Here is a 22,384-nt window from a genome sequence, read left to right as displayed (position 1 = left end):
ACAATGGAATTTACTTATGATGCGATGAGTCGTCGAGATGTAGTGGTGATATTTGTGGATATGGACCCCTCTATTTATCGCACTGATCTCGCACTTCCGCAACCACTTGGAGAGCCGGTGCGCTTTAGCAGTGGCAACACCAATACTCTTAATAATAATAATAATAATAATAATAATAATAATAATAATAATAATAATAATAATAATAATAATAATAATAATAATAATAATAATAATAATGATAATAATAATAGTAATGCGATGGAAGTTCCGAAAACAGGTGTTAATAATAACAATACTAATAATGGAATTATACCTCCCCAAACAAGGCTTGATGTCATCCGGCAGGCATTAAGCTCCTTTGTCATTCAAAAGTTCCGTGCCTCACCTAATGCTATGGTCACACCATGGATTTCTATTTATGCCGTACAAGACGATGTAGTGAAGCTGTTAGAACCAACTTGTGGTAATCTCATACTCATTGATTCTGTTATTAGAGAACAATTAACAGGTACCGGAAAGAGCAGAGAAATGAATACAAAATCAGTTCCGTTTCCTTTCCACGCTGTGTCTAATGTTCTGCAACAAACAGTAGAACAATTCTCTGAATTCGAAAGAAAACTTTGTAGTAGTGGTGGCGTATCAAGAGGAACAGGTAACTTGAGCATGTTCGAATCACCGAATAATACTAGTTTTTCGAAACAGCAAAGTATGAATCACCGTTCTCTTACTCTAGTTCAAGGTATTCTACTCCTTAACCGCGATGGGGCATCACGCAATCTGCAATGTACCACTAGTACAATAAATTCTGAGCCATTGGGTGCTGGCCCCATTGTACTATCCCATCTAGATATCATTCCCCTAAATTCCCCCAGTCAAGATGAATTATCATCCGTTGCACGGAAGGCCGCAGATTTCCGTGGACTAACAAATAGCCAAGGCTCATTCATGCCTATTGCAGAGGCTTTAACAATCGATGGCTCATCCAGTATGTTCGATCCTCTGGGATTCACCGGCTTAACCCATCGTGGTCTGGCGCTTGGTTGTGCCCTCACAAAACTGCTGAATCCCCACCCCCTGCGAGGTAAGGATTTCTTTTCACGGCCCATTAGAAGGGTGACGCTTTCAAGACCGATGGGAACACCGCAAACTTTTCTCAGGTCGTCATTCACACAACAACAAGAACAACAAAAAGAAAGACGGCAACAGCAACGACAACAACTATCTCCGATAACATCACAACTAGTTAGATTGTCGCGGGTGGAGGGTGAAAACCAGAGAGAGGGAGCCATTGTATCAGAAAAATCCACAACGGAAATTTTCACTGGAGAACCTGTACGGCGAGATGCGGGGGAGGAAAAACGACGTTTTTCAATAGAGTTACAGCAACATCGACGATATCAACAACAACCACAACAGCAGCAACAAGTCAAAACACCTCCAAAGCAACAACCACCATCATTGTCAGCACGGCAACAACAACAACGGCAACAACAACAACAGCAACAACAACAACAACAACAAGCTTTAATACCGCCGCAAGGGGAGGTCGAACGCCAGCGACTGGGACACATTGTATCAGAAACAGGCGATGCGGGAATTCTCAGCGGACGACCTGTAAAGGAAAATATGAAACCAGAAGGTGTAAGACTGTTCTATGGTAGAACCCCCCATACATCAACAACAAAGGCAAAACCAACAACAACAACATCATCATCAAAAAGAACGGCTACAGCTGGGGCGGTATTAATGGGAGGTGTAGAAGTTAGGGGTATGAAAAGGCTAACGCCGTTGCATCCGCTTTCGCAAGAGGAACGCCGTACTGGTAATGCTAATTTCGTTTCCACAACTCCTGTCTACCGAGGTGACGTGAGCAGTATTACTCGCGGGGCTAGCACGGGGGTTGATCTACACACTTCACTTTCGTCAGGCGCTGTTGGGGATCGCAATTCCGCTCTACTGCCATCACCACTGTTGGAGAGCAACGTTCGTGAGGTCCTCCCGCGACACAGGAAGCGGGAGGAGTATCAGGATTATGGGGGTTATAATCGCTAAAACGCCGTCAACGTTTTTTTTTTTTTCGTTTTGAACTAAATGGAGAGGGATTGGATTCTCAGTAGACTTCACGGAGCGCCAGGGGCAGTAGAAGTACCTTATTTCCCAGCATTACTTTCTCTAACGGAAAGTACCGAAAAAAAAAAAGAAGAGGGGGTGATATTGTGGGGGTAGGGAAGGAAAAGGTAGATCTAAAGCATGTTTCATGTACACGATGCTATTTTTGTATCCATAGGAGGAAAAAGGGTCGGTGTCTTTTTTTTTTGTGCTTTTCATGTCATTTGACCACAGCATGCCAACAGAAAATCGCTGTAGGTGGAATTCCAAAAGAGGGAGAAATAAATAAAACATCTTCTTAACTCGGAGGCTCGATTAGCACGCGTGACAGCTTTTGCTTCTTTTTTCCCCCATTCGCTTTGAAGCATTGCAGTGCTCTTTTTCCTCTCATTTTGGACCCTCCTTCCTCTGCATCCAAAGAAGGACATGGGATGTTAACTCCCATTGTTTTTTATTTTGATAACAGCTTGTGAAAAGAATGGTCAAATCTTACATGTATTATGAAAACAGTTTTAATACTGGAAATAAATGCTTCGTTTATTTATTTTTTTTCCTTCTTAGCATACAAACGGTAGGTTTTTGAAGACCCAACCAACTGAAAACAAATATTGGCTTGAGCGGGAGGCGAAGTAAAAAAAAAAAAGCCTCTAAGTATGCTTCTATTTCATCAGTTATGATGTTTATTTAGTGAAATTATTTTTTACCCATTGGGAACAAATCGGGATTAAAATGTAAAATGGGGCGTTGGAGGGTTTTATTTTATAACCGATTCAAAAAAAAAAAAAATTGTTTCTCTTCCTTTTTTTTTTTTCTTTTCTCTCTTCTTATTGGGTGAAAGAAATACTTAGCTTATTCTATTTTATTACTATTTGATCTGGAGAAACCAAATTAGGGAGGAGATAATCTTTCTGTATTTTGTGTTTGCATTTATCTTTGTGTATAGATGGCATGTCTCCCTCTGTTATAATTGGATGTTGTGCTTCTTTCACTCTCATTGCAGGAATCGTTCTGCTTATATTTGCCGCTCTCATGCTTCATAATAGCTGGACTTTTGAGGTTATTGCAGCAAAACAGGAATGGGACTTGGTAGAGAAAGCTGGCTGTTGCCGCAATGCTGGTATCTTCTACATGAGTCTCTCTTTACTGCTTTGGCTATGGATCAGCCTTAGAACTATATTAGGCAATAAATGCCATAGCCAGTGTAATTTCTGGCCTTTCTCACGTTCATCTGATTTTACAGATCCTGTTATGGAAGGTGATGATTGGAGTAGTCATAATAGTGAAACTCATCAATTTTCTCGTGAGGTGGCACCGCTTTTAAAAAGGTCCTCACATTCCTTGCCTCCCCTCCATAACCCTTATTCACAGCCAAAACAGAGACATTTGCGTGATGGGATGTAGTGGTTCTTTTAATGGATGGAACCCCCAAAAAAGAGTAACCGGGGAAGAGTACTATCTCTTTTCATGTCCCTTATTGTCATTTTATTGCTATCAGTGAATCCATTCAGTTGCGATGTAGTAATTACTCGCAGAGAAGTAACTATGTTGAATTCTGGAGGGAATGCATGCATTTAGAAAAAAAAGGAAATTGTAAGTTTCCTGCGACATTTAGAGTGCATTATTATTATTATTATTATTATTATTATTATTATTATTATTATTATTATTATTATTATTTATTTATTTATTCTAGTATGGCTATTTGTATTTATCTATTTCTTTTCTTTTCATTGTTTTCCAGTACTCTCTTAACAACAACAACAAGAACAACAAAATATTAATAACTATTAGAAGTATTATTATTTTCTTTAAGTTTTCTTCTAATAATGGTTCTCTGATAAAATATGAAATCAGGAGTTATTACACACACACTGGGCTTTCCCCGAGTTGGCGTACAACGGGAATTAAAAAAGGCCCTTGAGGGGTACTGGGCTGGTAAAGGAACAGAAGCTGGACTACGCGCCACTGGCAGTGAACTGCGACTTCGTCATTGGAAACAGCAAATGGAACGTGGTGTTGATATGATTCCTGTGGGTGATTTTCACTGGTATGATCACATGCTTGGAGCAAGTCTTATGCTTGATAATGTACCGCCACGACACCAGTCTTCAAATGGTACTATCGATCTCGATACATTATTTCGCATTGGACGTGGTCGAGCTCCTACAGGAACACCTGCTGCTGCTTCTGAAATGACAAAGTGGTTTAATACGAATTACCATTATATCGTTCCAGAATTTATAAGTCCTACCCAGAACTTTAAATTTGCATGGCCACAAATCTTGGAAGAAGTGGACGAGTTACTAAAATTATGTGAACCACGACGTGTGAAGCCAGTTCTTGTGGGACCCGTAACATATCTACTTCTCGGGAAAGTAAGAGGAGAAGAAAAGTTTGACCGCCTTTCTCTGTTATCCCGTATTTTACCTGTATATGTTGAGGTGTTAAAAGCACTTGCCTCACGTGGGGTGCAATGGGTACAAATGGATGAACCTGCACTCGTACTGGAACTGGAAGCACCGTGGTTGTCTGCATTCAAAACAGCCTATGATACACTACGTGAAGGAACAGGCAATACACTTAAACTTCTACTAACAACATACTTTGAAGGCATCGGACATAACTTGTCTACCATAAGGAAATTGGCGGTAGATGGATTACACTTGGATTTGGTTGCTGGACATGATGATTTAATGGCGGTTGAAAAGGCATTACCACAATCATGGGTAATCTCTGCTGGTGTTATAAATGGCCGTAATGTTTGGCGCGCTGATTTAAGCAGTATTCATGATAAACTGGAGGCTCAACGTCGTACTTCACCAAATCGTGCATTATGGGTTGGAACATCTTGTTCTCTTCTGCATTCACCAGTTGACCTTGATTGTGAGAAGAAACTGGATGAAGAAGTAAAAAGTTGGTTGTCATTTGCATTACAGAAATGTGATGAACTCAGTCTTCTTTGCAGTGCCCTAAGCAGTGGGGCTAAAGATCAAATAACGGCTTACAGTGCTCCTGTACGTCAACATCATACATCAAAGCGTGTGGTTAATGAAGCTGTACGGGAACGTGTCTCAAAGTTAACAGAAGAGGATGCCCAAAGATCACTTCCATATTTGAAACGTGCAGAAGTTCAGCATCAACTTTTGAAATTACCTTTATGGCCTACAACAACTATTGGATCATTTCCGCAAACACCTGATATTCGTTCTCAACGACTGGATTTTAAAAAGGGTCGCACTGATAAGAAAACGTATACGGAACAGTTAAAGGAACATATTAAACAAATGGTAAAGGAACAAGAAGATATTGAACTGGATGTTTTGGTTCATGGCGAACCCGAACGTAATGATATGGTAGAGTACTTTGGTGAATTAATGAGTGGATTTGTTTTTACAGGAAATGGATGGGTACAAAGTTATGGATCTCGCTGTGTAAAGCCACCTATCATCTTTGGTGATGTCAGCCGTCCTGCTGCAATGACAGTAGAATGGTCTACCTATGCCCAGTCACTCACACAAAAGCCAATGAAGGGAATGTTAACAGGGCCTGTAACGATTCTTTGCTGGTCATTCCCTCGCGAAGATTTACCACGTAAAGTGATAGCGCAGCAACTTGCCTTGGCTTTACGTGAAGAAGTAAATGATTTGCAAAATAATGGCATTCATGTAATTCAGGTTGATGAACCAGCTGTTCGTGAGGGACTTCCACTGAAAAAACACGATTGGCCAGAATATCTAAAATGGGCTGCAGAGGCGTTTAAGATCTCTGTCGCTCTTGCAAGGCCTGAGACACAGATCCACACACACATGTGCTACAGTGAGGTAAATGAGATTATTGAAACTATTGCCGCAATGGATGCTGATGTGATCACACTCGAAGCAACGCGCTCTGATATGGAGCTGCTGGAAGCATTTGACAACTTTATATATCCTAATGAAATTGGACCTGGTGTATATGATATTCACAGCCCTAATGTGCCAACCGTTAAAGCAATGGTGGATTTGTTGCTTAAAGCTGCCCAACGGGTGCCGGTGAAACGTCTTTGGGTGAATCCCGACTGTGGACTAAAGACACGCGGCTGGCCAGAAACACGTGCCTCGCTCAGGAATATGGTGGAAGCTGCAAAAGAACTCCGTAAAACCAAGACAGAGTGAGTGTTTACCTTCCCCCTGCCCTTTTTTCTTTGTTTTTCTTTTTACATACCCCTGCACATTGGTCTGAAGGTACAGGTTGTATGTAAAAAGAGATAAACAACTTTATAGGAATGCAGTAGTGATTATTTACTTTTCATGTAATCCTCTTCTTTTTTTTTTGTTTTCTTTTTCGTCATTTATGTTGGGGAGTTGGGTATGGGATAGGAGAAAGGAAGAAGGGGAGTTGTCAGTTTTACTGCGGATATGTCACCATTCTTTCGCTTATATTTCTTGGCGTTGAGTTTTTTTTATTTAGTTATTTTAATTTTTATTATCTGATCCCGTGGCTTTGTCATTCTTTTGTTTTTTCTGCGCCAAATGGGGCAGCTTTAGGTTGCGGTAACGTGAATCTTTTTTTTCAGTGAAGTTTATATATTTTCTCTCTCCTCAGTAATCATTTGTATCTGTTTTTTTTTCCCTTTTCTTTCTTTGTTAAGCGAACATCTCTGTGTGCTTTGTGTAGAGCGTTTATTTATTTATTTTTTTTCGTTATCTTGATTTTGTGGATAAACTTAAAATAAGGGAAGGTAAATATAACTTGTTTCATCAATGTTTTTTTTAATTAGGAATTAAGAAGAAGAAAAAAGAGGAGATAACATGACATATTTCGGCTTTTTCTCTTAATACCGATATCGCAGGAATGTGCCCTTCCCGTATTGAGAAATTTCTTCCCTTCTGTTTCTTTTTATAATGAAAAGAAAAGCTGATGGGTGATGTCTTTTGATCCTTTTTTTCTTTTTTTCGTTCCTTTGTTTGTAACCCTTTATTTCGATTTTTCACTCTTTTTGGTGGCTCTTCTCCGTACTTCTGCTATATCACTCTTTATTCTTTCTTTTTATATGTCTTTCTCTCTTTGGGTTGTTGGCTCCTTCTTAGCACATATACCTGCATATAGTTGCTGCACTAAGTGTGGGTGTGGGAAAGGAAGAAAAATAAAAGAAAAAGAGAAAGGTGAGAGAATTGTCTCTTTCTTTCTCTCTTTCTTTCTCTCTCTTTGTGTGTGTACATACATGTCAACCCCCAATGGAGATAAGCGGGGGAATATACGGCAAACAGCGAAAAAATCATCAAAAACAACAGTAGCAGCTAAGATTACACCTGCACGTTCATCGAGGCGTTCAACTACCAATTCACCACAATCTACTTCAAAACAACAACAACGACCTAATGGAGTAGTTGTTTCTTCTTCTTCTTCTTCCACTATGCGTTTAACTCCATTAGCTCTTGCACTCCAGGCTCAGTGGACGCTTTTACAACAGAATATTCAACTGGGTGTTATTCCTGCTACAGCTGAACGTGAATTGTTAGTAGTGTTGGAGTCACTACCAGAGCATAAGAATGCCATTCTCTCCGATGTAGAAGGTGTACTTCCGTACATATTAGCATTCGCCGTGGCCCCCATTCCGAGTGAACGAACTCAAGTGATCGCTTTAGGAGCTATGCACGCCACTGTGGGATCTCTTATTGCTGTTTGGGGAAAGAAAGCAGCGGCTATTTTGGTGCATAATTTTTTAACCCTAGAACATAACGCCCTTCACGCATTAGAGGTAACATTATCTGTTGCACTTATTGAAGAAGAGCATATAGAAGAAGAAGAAAAAGAAAAAGAAGGAATACCATCACAGAAGAACAATCTCAATGATAAGAAAAATGCATATAAAAAAAAGTGTGGTATGATAATTACAAAAACTCGTAGTGCGGTTATTGGTGGAGCACTAGAATTGTTATTAATGATGGTGAGTATTTCCACCCCAACTGCGGCAGCAACGCTTACTTATCCAAAACTTATTCACTCTATTCTGCGGTGTATTCCCGTAGCCACAGCTGTACAAGCCTGCGATATTGCGAGTATCTTGCATACACTTAGTACCATAGATGGAGCCGTAGAGGTACTGGTGGAATATAAAGTATATCATGCGGCAGTACTTTATATTCGCACAAGTCTTCACAGCGGGGTTGGTGTTGTTCCAAACGCCACAGTAACAGCAATCTGTATTTTTCTACGTCTCGTAATACAACTCACAAAATCTCCAGCTTCGTTTGCGGTATTGCGAGATGATCTTTCCACACCACACATGATGGAAGAACTTGTCTGTAGTCAATGGGGAGAAGTGATGGAACTGGGATGTCAATGGATTACTACTGTGATGGAGCACCACACAGCACATTGTGCGGAATGGATTGCCGGAATGCTTTTCAAAACACAAATTGGCGAACGACTTTCTAATGTGGTACTGTGGAATTCAAGTATGATATCGTACCCGGTGGCAGCAGCATTGTGTTGGCGGTGGTTTGCTCTCGCCAACTCAACCGCCACAAGTTCTTTCATTGTTTCAAATCCCAACATCTTATTGTGTTTACTACAGATACTCGCAACGACAACACTACCACCAACATCAACAACAGCACCAATGATGATGCCGTTTTCTCTTCAGTTGGCAGGAACTGGAGACTTACAAGATGTATCTAATAAAAATCTTGCAATTCATCGACTTGTTACAGAGGTTGTATGTACGTTGGGTCTTTGTTATGGTTTAGGATCGAGAGAAACACGTGCGTCTATGCATCGTCTAGTATTACATCGACTTTCAAATGTTACAAAGGTAGAAATACAGAGACGAGTTACCTTTATGTTTGCTAACTTGGATAAGTCATACTTTGCTCAATACCCAGCGATAACATTGACGCACAAAAAAGAACATTTTAGTGGTGAATCCCTGCCAGATGGGGGAAATCTTACTAATACTGTAATAGATATAGATGACGATGATGAAGAAGGGAATGGGGAGGAAATTGTAGTGGTAAAGAAGAAGAAGAAGGAGTATGGTATTTATAGTAATCATATAGAACCAGAGACTGAGAAGGAACTGGATGATAAGAGAGACCGGGTTCGTTCACTAGAAACTAGTGAAGAGTGGCGCCGTTTCTTACTACACGCACTTACACGCCTGTTTCGCGGTAATGCACAAGGAACAACAACAACAGCAGCAGCAACAGTATCACTGATTCCACATCATCATCAACAACAATATCAACATCAACAGTTGGGAAGGATTACGACAGGTCCTTCCACTTTACTTCGTATGCCACCACCACCGCCATCATCATCTAGTAGTGTGGTACAGAGACATAATAATAATAATAATAATAATAATAATAATAATAATAATAATAATAATAATAATAATAATAATAATAATAATAATAATAATAATAATAATAATAATAATAATTGTTATACGGATCCTGCTTCTGTGGCCCCTACTTGTAGTACGACGCAATCACCATTGACGCAATGGGACGTTGTACGGCGAGCTGAACACATGGGTGGTAGTTTTTATCTTGACAGTATTCGTGTGATACTTCAACTCGCACATCACTATAAACATGGTTTTACGAAGAGTGAAAAACACATAGGAACAAGATCTCAGGCGGGATCAGCACCGATCTCTGCTGCTGCTCGTGTGAGTGGACGTCAAGGAAAAGCCCCAAATCCATGGGCATTACCAGAAAAAGTGGATTTCTCACGACGATGGAGTATTGAAGATGTACAACGCTCTGATGTTCTTCTTTTTTACGCTTCATATGATAATATTGTTGCGGAATTAGAAGAAGCGGCGGCAGCGGTGGAGGAACATACAAAATATCTTTCTCGGTGTCTTCGGCTCTGTCCGACAAAAGCTGTACTACGTCGGTGTCTGCTAAATGATTTATATATGCATGTTTATCCAAAAATTCACATGTTTCTTCTATTTATTCAACACCACATGGCACGATCTAGACCGGTACTTCAAATTATCGCAGATAAAGAACGAGCTATTCATTCAGGGAATATTTTGGAAATTTACGAAGCTGTTGGTCATTGCGTTGGTGGTAATGCTTTGGAAAGTGGAGTGGAGTGGGAACACCAAAGATAGAGAAATCCACTGAGAAATGGGAGGTGAAAAAGAGATCTAATGATAGTGTTTCTCTTTCTCTCGCTTTTTTCTGTCTATGTGATTCTATGTGTGCATCTGTGTCTACCACCTCCTGTTTTTTTTTTGCTGTGATCGTTTTTTTTCAAGAAAGGTGATGTCTTCTCTTTTTTTAGATATTATTAGTGTGTGTAACATTTTCTCCTTTCTCTCTATGTGTGTGTGTGTGCATTTGCATTTGCTTTTTTTATATTTTCTTTGTTCCTTTCCTTCCTCCGCTTCTCTGCGTTTTATATGTTCGTGAATTCTATTAGAGATGACGTCATCTTGTTCTCGAATAACATTATTGTATTAATCTCATGTTAATCTTCTTTCTCTCTCTTATATATATATATATATATATATATATATATTATTCCGCATGTAGAAAGGAATATCGGCCGCAACATCAATAGAAGAAAAAGAAGGGAAAATGGCAGCATTATCACAATCCGTGCCTTTAACAAGACGTTCTGGAGGAGATTCCTCACCATGTGGTGCCACTCTCAACCCCTATGATCAGCGTGATCTGCAGGGAAAGGCCATACGCAATTGGGAAAAACAAAAGCGTGTGTGGAGTAACGTGGAGGCAAACATCCAACGCCGCATTCTCAAGAACAGTAAAGTACGAAAAGGTTGTACAAATATGTCACAGGGAATTTATAAAACCCGTTTACGTGAAGAGGAACTTTCTTTGGTAGGCAACGCCGTACCATCGAGTATTTTCTCAGGTGTACACACATGGGAAAGTACACTCCGTACCTCTGAAGATGGAGGAGCTCTTCGTTATCTCAAGTTAGGAAGGTCTGATTTTCCATATCCATTGTATGTGAAAGTAACTGATGATGCACGGACAGATCCAGAACATCTTAAAAATACTCGCGTTGTATTTCAAAATGAGCCACCCCCCCAAAATTCTTCTACTTCTACTTCTGCTGGTGTTAATATGAATGTTGATGGGGTTGAGGATGAGGTTTCAGTTTTCGGTTCTCCAGGCAAATCGTCTCAAGAGGCTCTGTCAAGTATGAAACCCGTTTCTTTTGGGGCTGGAAATTACTATGAGGAAAAGATACAAAGATATCTACCAATACTTGAGCAGCGAATGTCGCATCTTTTCTTACCTCGAGCCTATTTGGAAGTTTGTGGACAACCTCCCCCGTGGACGACAAATATAGAAGATGCCCAGGCAGCCAATAAAGCGGCACCTGCGGTTGTACGTATCTCTCCACCACCTGGAAAAAGTTCACCAACTACAACTTCTTTCGGTAATGTGAATATGGATCTCTCAACTCATAAGCAATCGCAGGAGATGAAAAAGAGTCGTCTCCCAAGTGTGATAGATCCAGCTATGCGGACGGTGAGCATTGAGGTTGCACCAACTTCTGAACAAGAGGTTGCGGGAGAACTGCTTTTGGAGATATCTACTACACGTCTTCTTTTCTTTGCGAGCCCTGGTGAATTAGCTCATGGATTTGTTAAAGTAAAGAATAGTGGTATGATGACGGTGTACTATACTTGGGAACCACATCAACCTATCACCGCACTAGACGGCGATCTTGCTGCTGAAAAGGATGATGATGATAATGAAGAGCATGAAGAAGAAGAAAAAAAGAAAAAAGATGAAGAAGATGATAATGAAGACGCTAAGAAGTCTGAAAGTATCTTTAGAATCTATAGAAAGGACGAAGTAGAAGAGTTACACAAAAGCCTAAATAATAGTGATCACCAGAATTATGTAGGAGAATTGGAAGAGAAAAAAGTAACAGATAAGCAGAGAGTTCCACTACGTTTGTTGGCTAAAAAGTCTGCACAATCCAAGACATTTTTCTGCCTCTCAACTCCATTCGATGGTGTTATCCTACCAGGCGATGAGGAAATATTTCCTTTTTCTGTTAGGGCACCTTTTCCAGGACGTTTTACGCAGCACTATGAATTTCTTGTTATTCCTGTCGTCTCTTCTCGTATCATTGTGGAACTCTGTGCTATTGTGCGTGATGGTGGACCATCACTGGAGGCAATATCACGTCCTATTGCAAATGCCATTGACTCAAAGGCGGTGGTTGATTCACAACGGACGATCATAAATGAGTTGGTTGCAAATGATGACCCATATGAAGCTGCTGAGATTGAAAAGGCAACACAGCAGCAGATCGTTGTGGCACGAGCACCAGAAGTTGCGAAGGAGGTATTAACATCTAAATGGCGGGAAGCATGGCATGAATGCACATATACAGCTCTGCGTATTCCATTTAATTGTGCTGTCTATGCACGTCTGGATGCTTTGCATGCTAATCTCGTACGTACGATGGAGTCACTTGGACAGCCATTACATCACAAGGAGTGGGATGGATCTGTGCAGACACTACAGGCAGATTTGTGTACGTTACGTGATGCCCCTTCACGTAATATATTACGTGAGGCTTTTAACATACTACTCCAGGCAGCGAGTGTGAGTGAGCAGGAGACGGAGCCGCTTGATATGTTACTACAACGTATTGCAGGAACGATAGCCTTTACGACATTAGCCCAACGCGCCTGTGAGTTAGATGATGCGATTGCTATTTCTATTGGATTGCATATACCACAAAGTGTGCCTATAGCATCTGCCCTGCAGAATACTCGTTTTGGGGGTTCTGGTGGCAATATGGGAGCCCCACCCACTGCGACGACTGGCAGTACGACGTCTACGAGTCTCACGGCTACTCCAGCCGGACGCAGAGGTGTGAACTCCGCAGGAAAACCACCTGGTAGACTCTCAGGAAAGGGAAAAAGCACCGTGACGCATGATAGTTCTGCTGGTGCTGGGGCTGCCGTTTCTGGTCGAGGACCATTCACAGAGGAACCGATGGCTTCCGCAGGGTCATTAGCCGCTGGGGCTGGAGATATCGCCACGGAAGAGGCAATGAAGGGGGAATATAATACACGTTTCTTCTTGGGTATGAGACGACTCGTTGGGGATGCCGTTGATCGTGTCTGTTCAATGTGGGATAGTTCTCGCGCTATTGTGGAGGCGGCGTGTGGATTATCTTTGCTTGATACGATAGAGTCTGCACGGGTGGAGGATGTGCGTGTGATTCAAGCTGCAGATGAGATGGATATTGACTTTACAGTTGATATTGTACAACCAAAGAGGAGAAAATAGTTTTTGGATAATGGTGATGATTATTATTACAATTATGAAGGAGGATAAGAAAAAAAAGGGGGAGGGGCTGGTATCAAGCAACAATGTACAGTTAGTTGAGTAGCTGATCTCCAAGAGAAGGAAAAGAAAAAAAAACGAAAAGAAAAGAAAAGAAATAAAAATCAGCACTACGTTAGAAACAGATGGGGTGTGTGTTTTTCTTTGTAAAAAAAAAAGAAAAATCAATTAAAATAGTTCATCTCTAAATTATTTTTTTTTTATTTACTTGTTTTTATTGGGGGAAATACCTCTCGTTGACTGTCTCATCATCATTTTTTTTCCTTCTTTTTGCTTTTTTTATAATTATAAAATAGAAAAGGAATTATTTGTGCTGAAACACAGAAGTAGAGAATACCAAGAATAAAAACTTGGAGAAAAAAAACACAAAAAAAAAAACAAAATCGAAGAGGAAGAGAATAAAACACAAAAAAAAACCAAGAAAAAAGCAAAGAACAACAACAACAACAACAACAAAGAAAAAGAATACAGTTGAAAAGGATAAAATGACAGTCAACGAACCTAAACTAATATCTGGCCCTGCTCGCAAAAGACCGTCAACCCCGAGTAAGCCACAGCAACGTCCTACAACTCCTCAACAACGCCGTTCTGATTTTGGTGTTTCTCCTGATGTACAAACCAATGGTACTAACACTGTCATGGATGATGCTCATGAATCCTCCCCAGCGTTCCGTGCACGTGTAACCGAAATTACACGCTTTAAAGTCTATTCACGCGTACGACCCTTCATTGCAGAAGAACTTGCTGAAATGGAAGGACAAGAACGTCGTTCAGTTGTAGAGATGACAGATAATAAAACGGTAATTCTTGATCCAAAGGATGATTGGACTCCCAAAGCACAATTTGAGTTTGATGGAAGTCTTTGGTCAATCCCTCCAGAGCACCGTATTGTACATACCTTTCAAGATACGAAACGCAGTACGTATGCCACACAAAAGGATGTATACGAAATTATAGGAAAGGAACTTGTACCACATGTTTTTGATGGATTTAATAGTTGTATTCTTACATATGGACAAACAGGCAGTGGTAAGACATACACAATGATGGGTATATATGATCCTAATGCCTCCTGTGGTGGTGACGGGGAAGAAGGTATTATTCCACGTGTATCTAATGACCTCTTCCTTATTCTCGCTGGTAAACAACAAGAGGAATCAAAAAAGGAACCAAGTGAACGTGTTCGGTTTCGTGTTGAGGTGAGTTTTGTAGAAATCTACATGGAGCGTGTACGAGACCTACTTGATCCCGCACTACGCAATACAAAGGGTAATGAGAAGTTGCAAGATGCTCGTATTCGACAAGATCCCTACAGTGGTCCCTTTGTGGAGGGAGTAACAAAGTATCAAGTAGAGAACTGGGCACAGTGTTGTTTATTGCTTGAACGTGGATCGCGGCATCGCACAACGTGTGCAACAGCCATACACAATCAATCCAGTCGCAGTCATGCTATATTTCAACTCACAGTTATTCAAGAACGTACTATTCCAGCGAAGGATCGTTATTCCCGTCCAGTGGTACGTTGTCAAGCAGGTCGTATTAATCTTGTTGATCTTGCTGGATCCGAACGGGGTGGATTTCAAGACTATGTAAAAGAATCAGCAGCTATTAATACATCTCTGTTAGCACTACGTCGTGTAATTGATAATTTGACGGAACGGCAAAATATTCTTATGGAACAGGCAAAGGCAGAAATTACGGGATCATATTATCAAGAGCGTCCACTACCACAAGTACCGTTCCGTGATAGTGTTCTCACGTGGCTTCTCAGTGACAGTATTGGCGGTAATGCACGTACAACGATGGTGGCAACACTTAGTCCACTTGTAAAGAACTACGGTGATACACTTGCCACACTTCAATGGAGCAGTAAAGCCCGTAATCTCGTAACACTGGTAAAGGTAAATGATGCACAGACAACCGTTACAGGTGGTATGTCTAATAAAGCTGGTGAACTTCAAAATGCGGTTCGTATTCAACGTCAAAACATGGACTCACTTCGGGAGTCTCTGCGGCAGAAACAAGAACTAGCAGAACGATTGGAGAGGGAATCACGGGGAATGACCAAACAAACGGCATTCAATAAGAAATTAGTAAAGGATTTAGAAACAAAACGGCATGCCTTTACCGTTCTTCGGGCACTACAACGTGGGATATGGGTAAAGAAACTACGCATGCTTGCAGAACAGCATGATAAACTAAACAAACAACTCGCCGCACAACAGAAGGCGGTGGCAGAGTCTGAAAAGCGCAAGGAACAATCCGCAGAAGAGGAAGTAAAAGTGTTGGAACAGATGGAAAGACAACGCGATCTTGAGGAAGACATCCGCCTACAACTGGCAGAAAAAGAGAGTATGAGTGAAACGCTTGACCGCGAATACACAGAGGTCGCCACAAAGTACGAGGCACAATTAAAAGAAGTGGAGGCGGATGAAAAAGTGCGGAAAGCTATTGAGGAAATACAAGAAACACAAAGAGGCGCACAGAAAAAAGTGGAAGAGGCACGAAAAGAGGCTGAAGAGATGAGTAAAAAGGCAGACATGATGGAAAATAAAGTAAAGGAGAGTAAACAACCCAATTGGCGTACAAAGATAGAACAGGATGAACGCGAGGCGGTGGAGCTGCGACGTAAACGAGATGAACTGCGAAGAAAACTCGATGAGTTGAAGGCGCATCAAGATGAATTGAAAACCGAGTTGAACAAACGAAAGAAGAAGCGATAAAGAGGAATAAGATAAAATAAGATATATTTCTCTTTCTGTGTGTCTGTGTGTATATTTCAGCTCCTCATCCTCTTTCCACACTTATGCTACCCTCGATATTTGGTAGTAGTGGTTAAAAAAAAAGGAGAGAGAGAGAGAGAGAGAGAGAGAGAGATTTAGATTTGGAATGAAAGAACGTTTGTTGCGGGTGGATATTTGTACGTACTTTTTGGTAGAGGATAAATTGGAGAAGAAAGAAGCGGGCAGAAAAAAAAAAAAGAACAGATGAGAAGAAGAGGGAAAAAGAGATTAAATAGTTTTGTAAAAGAGTAGAGAAACATAGTACACAAAAGTAGAGTAAAAATAAAAATAAAAAAAGAGAGAGGGTATATATATATATATATATATTTAAGATCGTCATTCAATTTTCCTTGTTTTGTGTTCGTTTTTTTTTTCTTTTGTTCTTTCATGGGTGGTTTTGTTTGTTTTTTTTATTCTTCTTATATTGACATCAGCTTTCCCTTTTCTCTCTGCGTAATTCATTCGTTATAGTTCTTTTTCACCTTTGTTAGTTTCCTGGTTCCTGAAATCTCTCTTTGTATTCCTTTGGATTCTTATTATGCCTTCAGAGTGTGGGACTTCACATTTACCTCGCCATTTTTTTTTCCGTTTCGATAGATGTGTTTTTTTTTTTTTTGCGCGTCTTCTCTTTCTTGTTGTTTTCTTTCTTCCTGTCATTGCATTTGCTTCTGCAAAGGGATAGAAAGAAAATAACAAGATTAACTATATGTATATATATATGCTGTCCAGGGATAAGGGAAAAAAGGGGAAGACATGCGGTCTTTTGAATTAATCATCTTGAGAGAGAGGGAGAGAAAAAAGTCGGTGGGAAGAAACGAAAAAAAGTGAGAAAGATAAGTAAATATGGATGAAAGGTGATGGAGATACTGTGGCGTGTGTGAGATAAAGAGAAGAGACTGAGGGAATTGGAGAAAGAAAGGGGAAAAAGAAATACAAAGACCATATTTATATATAGCATGTGGGAGGAGAAGGCAAACAAACAAACGAAAAAAAAAAAAACAATAATTTCAGAGAAAACAAAGAAAATAAAAAAGATTTATGTGGGGTCATTGCAGTTGTGTGTAATGTTTACCCCATTTATATCCTCAGAAAGAATAGAAGGTAGAGATGTATGCTGGTTTTCTACTTTCTTTCCTTCCGTTGTTATTGTTTTTTTTTGTTGTTGTTTAAAATGATTGAATGGGTGTGTATCGTTGAATGGGCTTCTCTCTCTTTTTCTGTATTTATTTATATTTGGATCGTTTCGTTGTTCTTTGGTTGTTTATCGCTCCCTGTGTTGCTGCTGAATTTGTTTTTTTCTGTATGGACGTGAATGATGGGGTTTCTCGCCTTGTGATATAGCAATGGTAGATTGTTTTATTTTTCTTCTTTTTTTCTCGTCCGTTTCGCTGATCGTGTTTATTCTGTTTTGTTTTGTTTTTTTATTCTGCTTCTATGCTTTTATTGTTTTATTATTATTATTATTATTATTATTATTATTATTATTATTATTATTATTTTGTGCTGTTCCGTTGAACATACCATCACATCACTGACATCGTAAGAACTTCTTTCAATCGCCCTGTGTATCAGGTATCTTTGTTTCTTATATATATATATTTATTTATTTTTCACATTTATATTGCTCTACACGGCAATTAGATGGAGAAAAGTAAAAAAGAAGAAAAGTAGAAGGAAAAAAAATAAATATGAATTAAGAGGTGGGGAAAAACAGGGAGAAACCATGAGGAATAAAATCAATTTACGGAGTTACTTCACCCAATGTTCTGCAGTGAATTCAATTTCCCTTGCACAGTACTGTACCAATAGAATGCGTGTTTGTATATATATATATATAGTGTACCCTTTCTCCCTTCTCAACACAGACACAGACATGAAAAAAAGAAATGTTTTTTTTTTTCTTTTTACGGTTTCTAGGACCATTATGTCGTAGATACATAGATGTCTCTGTGTATGTTTATTTAAAAAAAACGGGATGAAAAGTAAAGAAAAGAAAAGAAAAATGTCTTGCTCTTTTTTCTGTGTCTGTTTGTTTTCAAGACTTTGTCTGTATTGTGTATATTGATTTAGCTTACTTCTTCTGTTTGTCTCTTTTTTTTTCCTTTTTCTCTTTCGTTTTTTATATCTTTTTTCCCTTTTTTCGCTTGTCTTCACTCAAACGTTTATTTTATCTCAAAAAGCAAACTTTTATTTCTATACTATTATTATTATTATTATTATTATTATTATTATTATTATTATTATTATTCATTTCGTAGAGAAGGCACTCGATTGCAGCGCTGACACTCAAGCATCCGCAACACATCTGTATTGAGAGAGAGAGAGAGCAAAAAGTAAAGAAGAAAAAAGGACAATCACAGAGAACAGAAGGCGGTATAGGATCGAAGAAGGTAAGTTATTTCAAATACAAAAAAGGATTGTGGGCTAAGACGAAGAGAAGAAAAAAGCAGAATAACTGAAAAGAAAAACGAAAAAAAAGAGAGAATAGAAGAGGTGCGAAGCTATATACCGATACAGCCTCATCTATCTATCTATATCTATCTATATCTATATATATCTAAATATATCTAAATATATCAATATGTCTGTAGAGGAGGCGGAGCAGCGGCAGTTGTACAACCGGCAGGAGTACGTTGTGGGCGCAGAGGCGCAGCGGCGGTATGGCGCCACTTCTGTTCTCGTCGTTGGCGCCTGCGGTTTGGCGGCGGAGATCGTCAAAAATCTCGCCCTCGCCGGCGTGCGGGCTATTGCGATCAGCGATCCCACACCCGTCACAGCCGCAGACCTCGGCAGTAATTTTCTTCTGCGGGAGACAATTGATATTGGCGCCCCCCGCGCGACTGTTGTTGCCCGCCGTGCAGCTGAACTCAATCGTTTTGTGAATGTCACCGATGCGGGCGAGGCCACTTTGCATGAATTAATCCCCCGTGCAAATGTGGTGATCTTTGTGAATCAACGCACAACGGCATTGCTGGCGGAGAATGCCCTCGCCCGCCGTCATGGGATTCCATTTGTGGCCTGCGAGAGTCGTGGGGTGGCGGGGTGTGTGTTTGTCGACGCCGGCCCCTCGCACTGTGTAAATGACACCGACGGAGAAGAGACGGTTTCTTGTGTGGTGACGAGTGTGAATGCGGCGGGGATTGTCACTTTGCATGAGGATAAGAAACATGAGTGTGAGGTGGGAAGTCATGTCTTCTTTACTGGGATTGTGGCACCGAAGCGATTGAACTCTTGCGTGGATCCAAGCACGCTTCATGGTGGTCGACATAGTCATAATAATAATAATAATAATAATAATAATAATAATAATAATAATAATAATACTAATAATAATACAGAAACAACAGGATCGCTGAAATTGTTTGAAGTGGCGGAGGTTATCTCACCGTTTATTCTGCGCCTAAAGGACTTTGAAACTCTACTTGGGAATGACAGAATTGAGATTGGTACGGGTGCCTACCTACACACCACGAAAAAACAAGTATTAATGGGATTTAAAGATCTTGAGGCAAGTGTAGTGGATCCGGAATTTGTGACTATATTTGACTGTGAAGAGAAAATTACAGCACCACCTATGCTTCACGCGTTATTCCGTGCAGTACATGAACATGGCACTGTGCCAAGAACAAGCAATGAAATTGATGCTGTACTAAAAGTAGCTGAAGTATATTATAGCACTACTAATAGTGGAAGCTTTGATGTAAATATAGCTAAACGTATTCTTTCTGTTATGCATGGTAGTCTTAACCCTATGGCATGTCTTATTGGTGGTATTGCCGCACAGGAAGTTTTAAAGGTTTGCAGTGGAAAATTTACACCCGTACATCAATGGTTATATTATGATACACGAGAGTTACTTGAAGCACGTGGAGAAGTAAATGAAATGGACCTTCAACCTTCCTCTAATGGTAATCGCTATGATAATCAGATAGCTGTTCTCGGGTCAAATTTTCAATCATTCTTATCAAAGCAACGGGCTTTCATTATTGGTGCTGGTGCACTAGGATGTGAAATTATTAAGAATGCGGCATGTATGGGTTTTGCCGGTGTTACCATTACAGATATGGATACTATTGAGATGAGTAATTTATCGCGACAGTTTCTTTTCCGAAACAGTCATATTGGGCAACAAAAGTCAACAGTGGCAGGTGAAGCGGCAAAGGCTATTAACAATAATTTACAAGTTACAGCACTTGTAGAAAAAGTCGCTCCTGAAACAGAAGGTATCTTTAATGAAGCCTTTTGGAATGCCCATACGGTTATACTTAATGCACTTGATAATATGGAGAGTCGCAAGTACGTGGATGCCCGCTGTCTGTTTTATAAAAAACCTCTCTTTGATAGTGGTACATTAGGTACCAAGTGTAATATGCAGTGTGTTATCCCTTATTGTACTGAAAGTTACAGTAATAGTTATGATCCACCAGAAAAGGCCATTCCACTCTGCACCTTAAAGAATTTTCCAAATGCCATTGAACACACTATTCAATGGGCACGTGATAACTTTCAAACACTCTTTTGTACCACACCTGAAGATGTAAATGCGTACCTTCAGGATCCTGTAACTTTTGGAGCAAATTTGGAACGTGATCCTGCTACAAAGAATATTGTTTTAAAGGCCGTACGAGAGGCTTTATTGCGATGGCCATCAAACGCGGTGGATTGTGTACGACTGGCTCGAATGTTATATCATGAATACTTTAATGATACCTTCCGTCAGTTATTACATAATATTCCTCTTGACAAGCGAAACGCAGAAGGGGAATTATTTTGGAGTGGAGCAAAGAAACCACCAACACCTCAGGAGTTTAACCCAGACTCTGAAATAAATGTTTTATTTCTCTACCACTGCGCCTATTTACTAGCACGTGTTTATGGTGTGAAACCCTTCACACTATCAAGAGAGGATGTTGTGCGAATAGCGGTGGAAGCCACTGTGCCTGCCTTTGTCCCACGACAAGCCGTAGTTGCCACAAGTGAAACAGAAAAAGAGGAACCATCAACGGCGAATAATTCTGGGGATATTGGTGTACAAGATCTTCCACCAACAAGTCAATTTAATGGTCGACATATGTTCCCGCAGACATTTGAAAAGGATGACCCAACTAATCATCATGTGGAGTATATTACGTATTGCTCTAATATGCGGGCAGCGGCGTATGGTATACCACCCGCAGATTTACATCGTACAAAGCGTATTGCTGGAAATATTATTCCCGCAATGGTCACAACGACATCACTGGTAACAGGTCTTGCCATGATTGAAGCTCTCAAGTATCTTCTTATGAGTTATCGGCGGCAAACAATAAATGGATCAGTAAGTGTGGGATTCACACCAGAGGAAGTTCAGAAACAACTCTCTATTTACCGAAATGCCTTTGTAAATATTGCACTACCTTTTATGGCTTTTTCAGATCCTATTATTGCGCCTGGTATGACGTATCAACTTCCAGATGGTTCCTCTATTCGATGGAGTAATTGGGACCGTATTGATGTGAATGAGGGGTCTGATATTACTGTAGAAAAGTTGGTGGCACTCCTGGAAGAGCGGTATCAGATGGAGGTTTTTATCATCGCCCTCGCAAGTGGTAAAATGATTTACTCACAATTTGGTAATGCGAAGGATCGTAGTAAACCAGTCTCCGTTGTGGCACGTGAAAAGGGTGAGGAATTACACGAGGGAGATGACTGCTGTTGTCTTGTTGCCACTGGTACTATTGGCGACGTTGATGCTGATATCCCGGTAATCCGCTATAGATTCCGTAATTTTTAGCGTGGTAGCGTGGACGGGTAGAGAGGTAAGTAATATATATATATATATATATATATATATATATATATATATATATATATACTCGGATTTATTTCTAAACAGAAAATAAATAAACGCACTGGGTAAGAAAGCGTAATGGAGAGGGAGGAATTTCTTGTTTGCCTGTCTATTTTTTTTTTTTTGCGTGTGTGCGTGTACATGTGCTTCTGTTTTTTTTTCTTGGTCTACGGTACAATGATGGGAGCGTAGAAAGGGAATGAGAAAAAGTGCCTTTTGACACTGTGGAGTAAAAGAAAGAGTGTGAGTGGGAATGAGCCGAAAAAATGACAAACAGATATTTAGTCTGGATGAAAAGAACGGTAAACGAGAAA

The 22,384-nt window shown here is 40.1% G+C and overlaps 7 protein-coding genes across 8 annotated transcripts; all 7 read left to right on the top strand.

The window, feature by feature from the left end:
• Window positions 1-3: 3 nt before the first annotated feature.
• On the top strand, window positions 4-2,055 carry LSM04_000296 (uncharacterized protein; the record flags this gene model as incomplete). Of its 2 annotated transcripts, none has more annotated exons than XM_067333441.1 (1): window positions 4-2,055. In XM_067333441.1, the coding sequence occupies one exon, from the start codon at window positions 4-6 to the stop codon at window positions 2,053-2,055; it is 2,052 nt and encodes a 683-aa protein (XP_067190370.1). The 2 variants fall into 2 exon arrangements, with proteins under 2 accessions (XP_067190370.1, XP_067190369.1); XM_067333440.1 differs by having other exon boundaries at window positions 712-2,055.
• Window positions 2,056-3,060: 1,005 nt separating this feature from the next.
• LSM04_005102 (uncharacterized protein) lies at window positions 3,061-3,513 on the top strand (the record flags this gene model as incomplete). Its single annotated transcript, XM_067333439.1, has 1 exon — window positions 3,061-3,513. One exon carries the CDS (start codon window positions 3,061-3,063, stop codon window positions 3,511-3,513), a length of 453 nt encoding a protein of 150 aa, XP_067190482.1.
• Window positions 3,514-3,956: 443 nt separating this feature from the next.
• On the top strand, window positions 3,957-6,266 carry LSM04_002062 (Cobalamin-independent methionine synthase MetE; the record flags this gene model as incomplete). Its single annotated transcript, XM_067333438.1, has 1 exon — window positions 3,957-6,266. One exon carries the CDS (start codon window positions 3,957-3,959, stop codon window positions 6,264-6,266), a length of 2,310 nt encoding a protein of 769 aa, XP_067190425.1.
• A 1,049-nt stretch (window positions 6,267-7,315) lies between these two features.
• Window positions 7,316-10,222, top strand: LSM04_000338 (uncharacterized protein; the record flags this gene model as incomplete). Its single annotated transcript, XM_067333437.1, has 1 exon — window positions 7,316-10,222. The coding sequence occupies one exon, from the start codon at window positions 7,316-7,318 to the stop codon at window positions 10,220-10,222; it is 2,907 nt and encodes a 968-aa protein (XP_067190371.1).
• A 469-nt stretch (window positions 10,223-10,691) lies between these two features.
• On the top strand, window positions 10,692-13,400 carry LSM04_008236 (uncharacterized protein; the record flags this gene model as incomplete). The annotated part of the gene is made up of 1 exon (XM_067333436.1): window positions 10,692-13,400. The coding sequence occupies one exon, from the start codon at window positions 10,692-10,694 to the stop codon at window positions 13,398-13,400; it is 2,709 nt and encodes a 902-aa protein (XP_067190568.1).
• A 542-nt stretch (window positions 13,401-13,942) lies between these two features.
• On the top strand, window positions 13,943-16,180 carry LSM04_007116 (Kinesin motor domain; the record flags this gene model as incomplete). Its single annotated transcript, XM_067333435.1, has 1 exon — window positions 13,943-16,180. The coding sequence occupies one exon, from the start codon at window positions 13,943-13,945 to the stop codon at window positions 16,178-16,180; it is 2,238 nt and encodes a 745-aa protein (XP_067190537.1).
• Window positions 16,181-18,821: 2,641 nt separating this feature from the next.
• On the top strand, window positions 18,822-22,013 carry LSM04_004115 (Ubiquitin-activating enzyme E1; the record flags this gene model as incomplete). The annotated part of the gene is made up of 1 exon (XM_067333434.1): window positions 18,822-22,013. One exon carries the CDS (start codon window positions 18,822-18,824, stop codon window positions 22,011-22,013), a length of 3,192 nt encoding a protein of 1,063 aa, XP_067190463.1.
• Between the last annotated feature and the right edge of the window lie 371 nt (window positions 22,014-22,384).

Source organism: Trypanosoma melophagium (genome assembly GCF_022059095.1).
Source record: "Trypanosoma melophagium isolate St. Kilda chromosome Unknown ctg27segment0, whole genome shotgun sequence".
NCBI lineage: Eukaryota > Euglenozoa > Kinetoplastea > Trypanosomatida > Trypanosomatidae > Trypanosoma > Trypanosoma melophagium.
The sequence above is the reverse complement of the archived record's forward strand: the minus strand, read 5'-3'. Positions and strand labels throughout refer to the sequence as shown.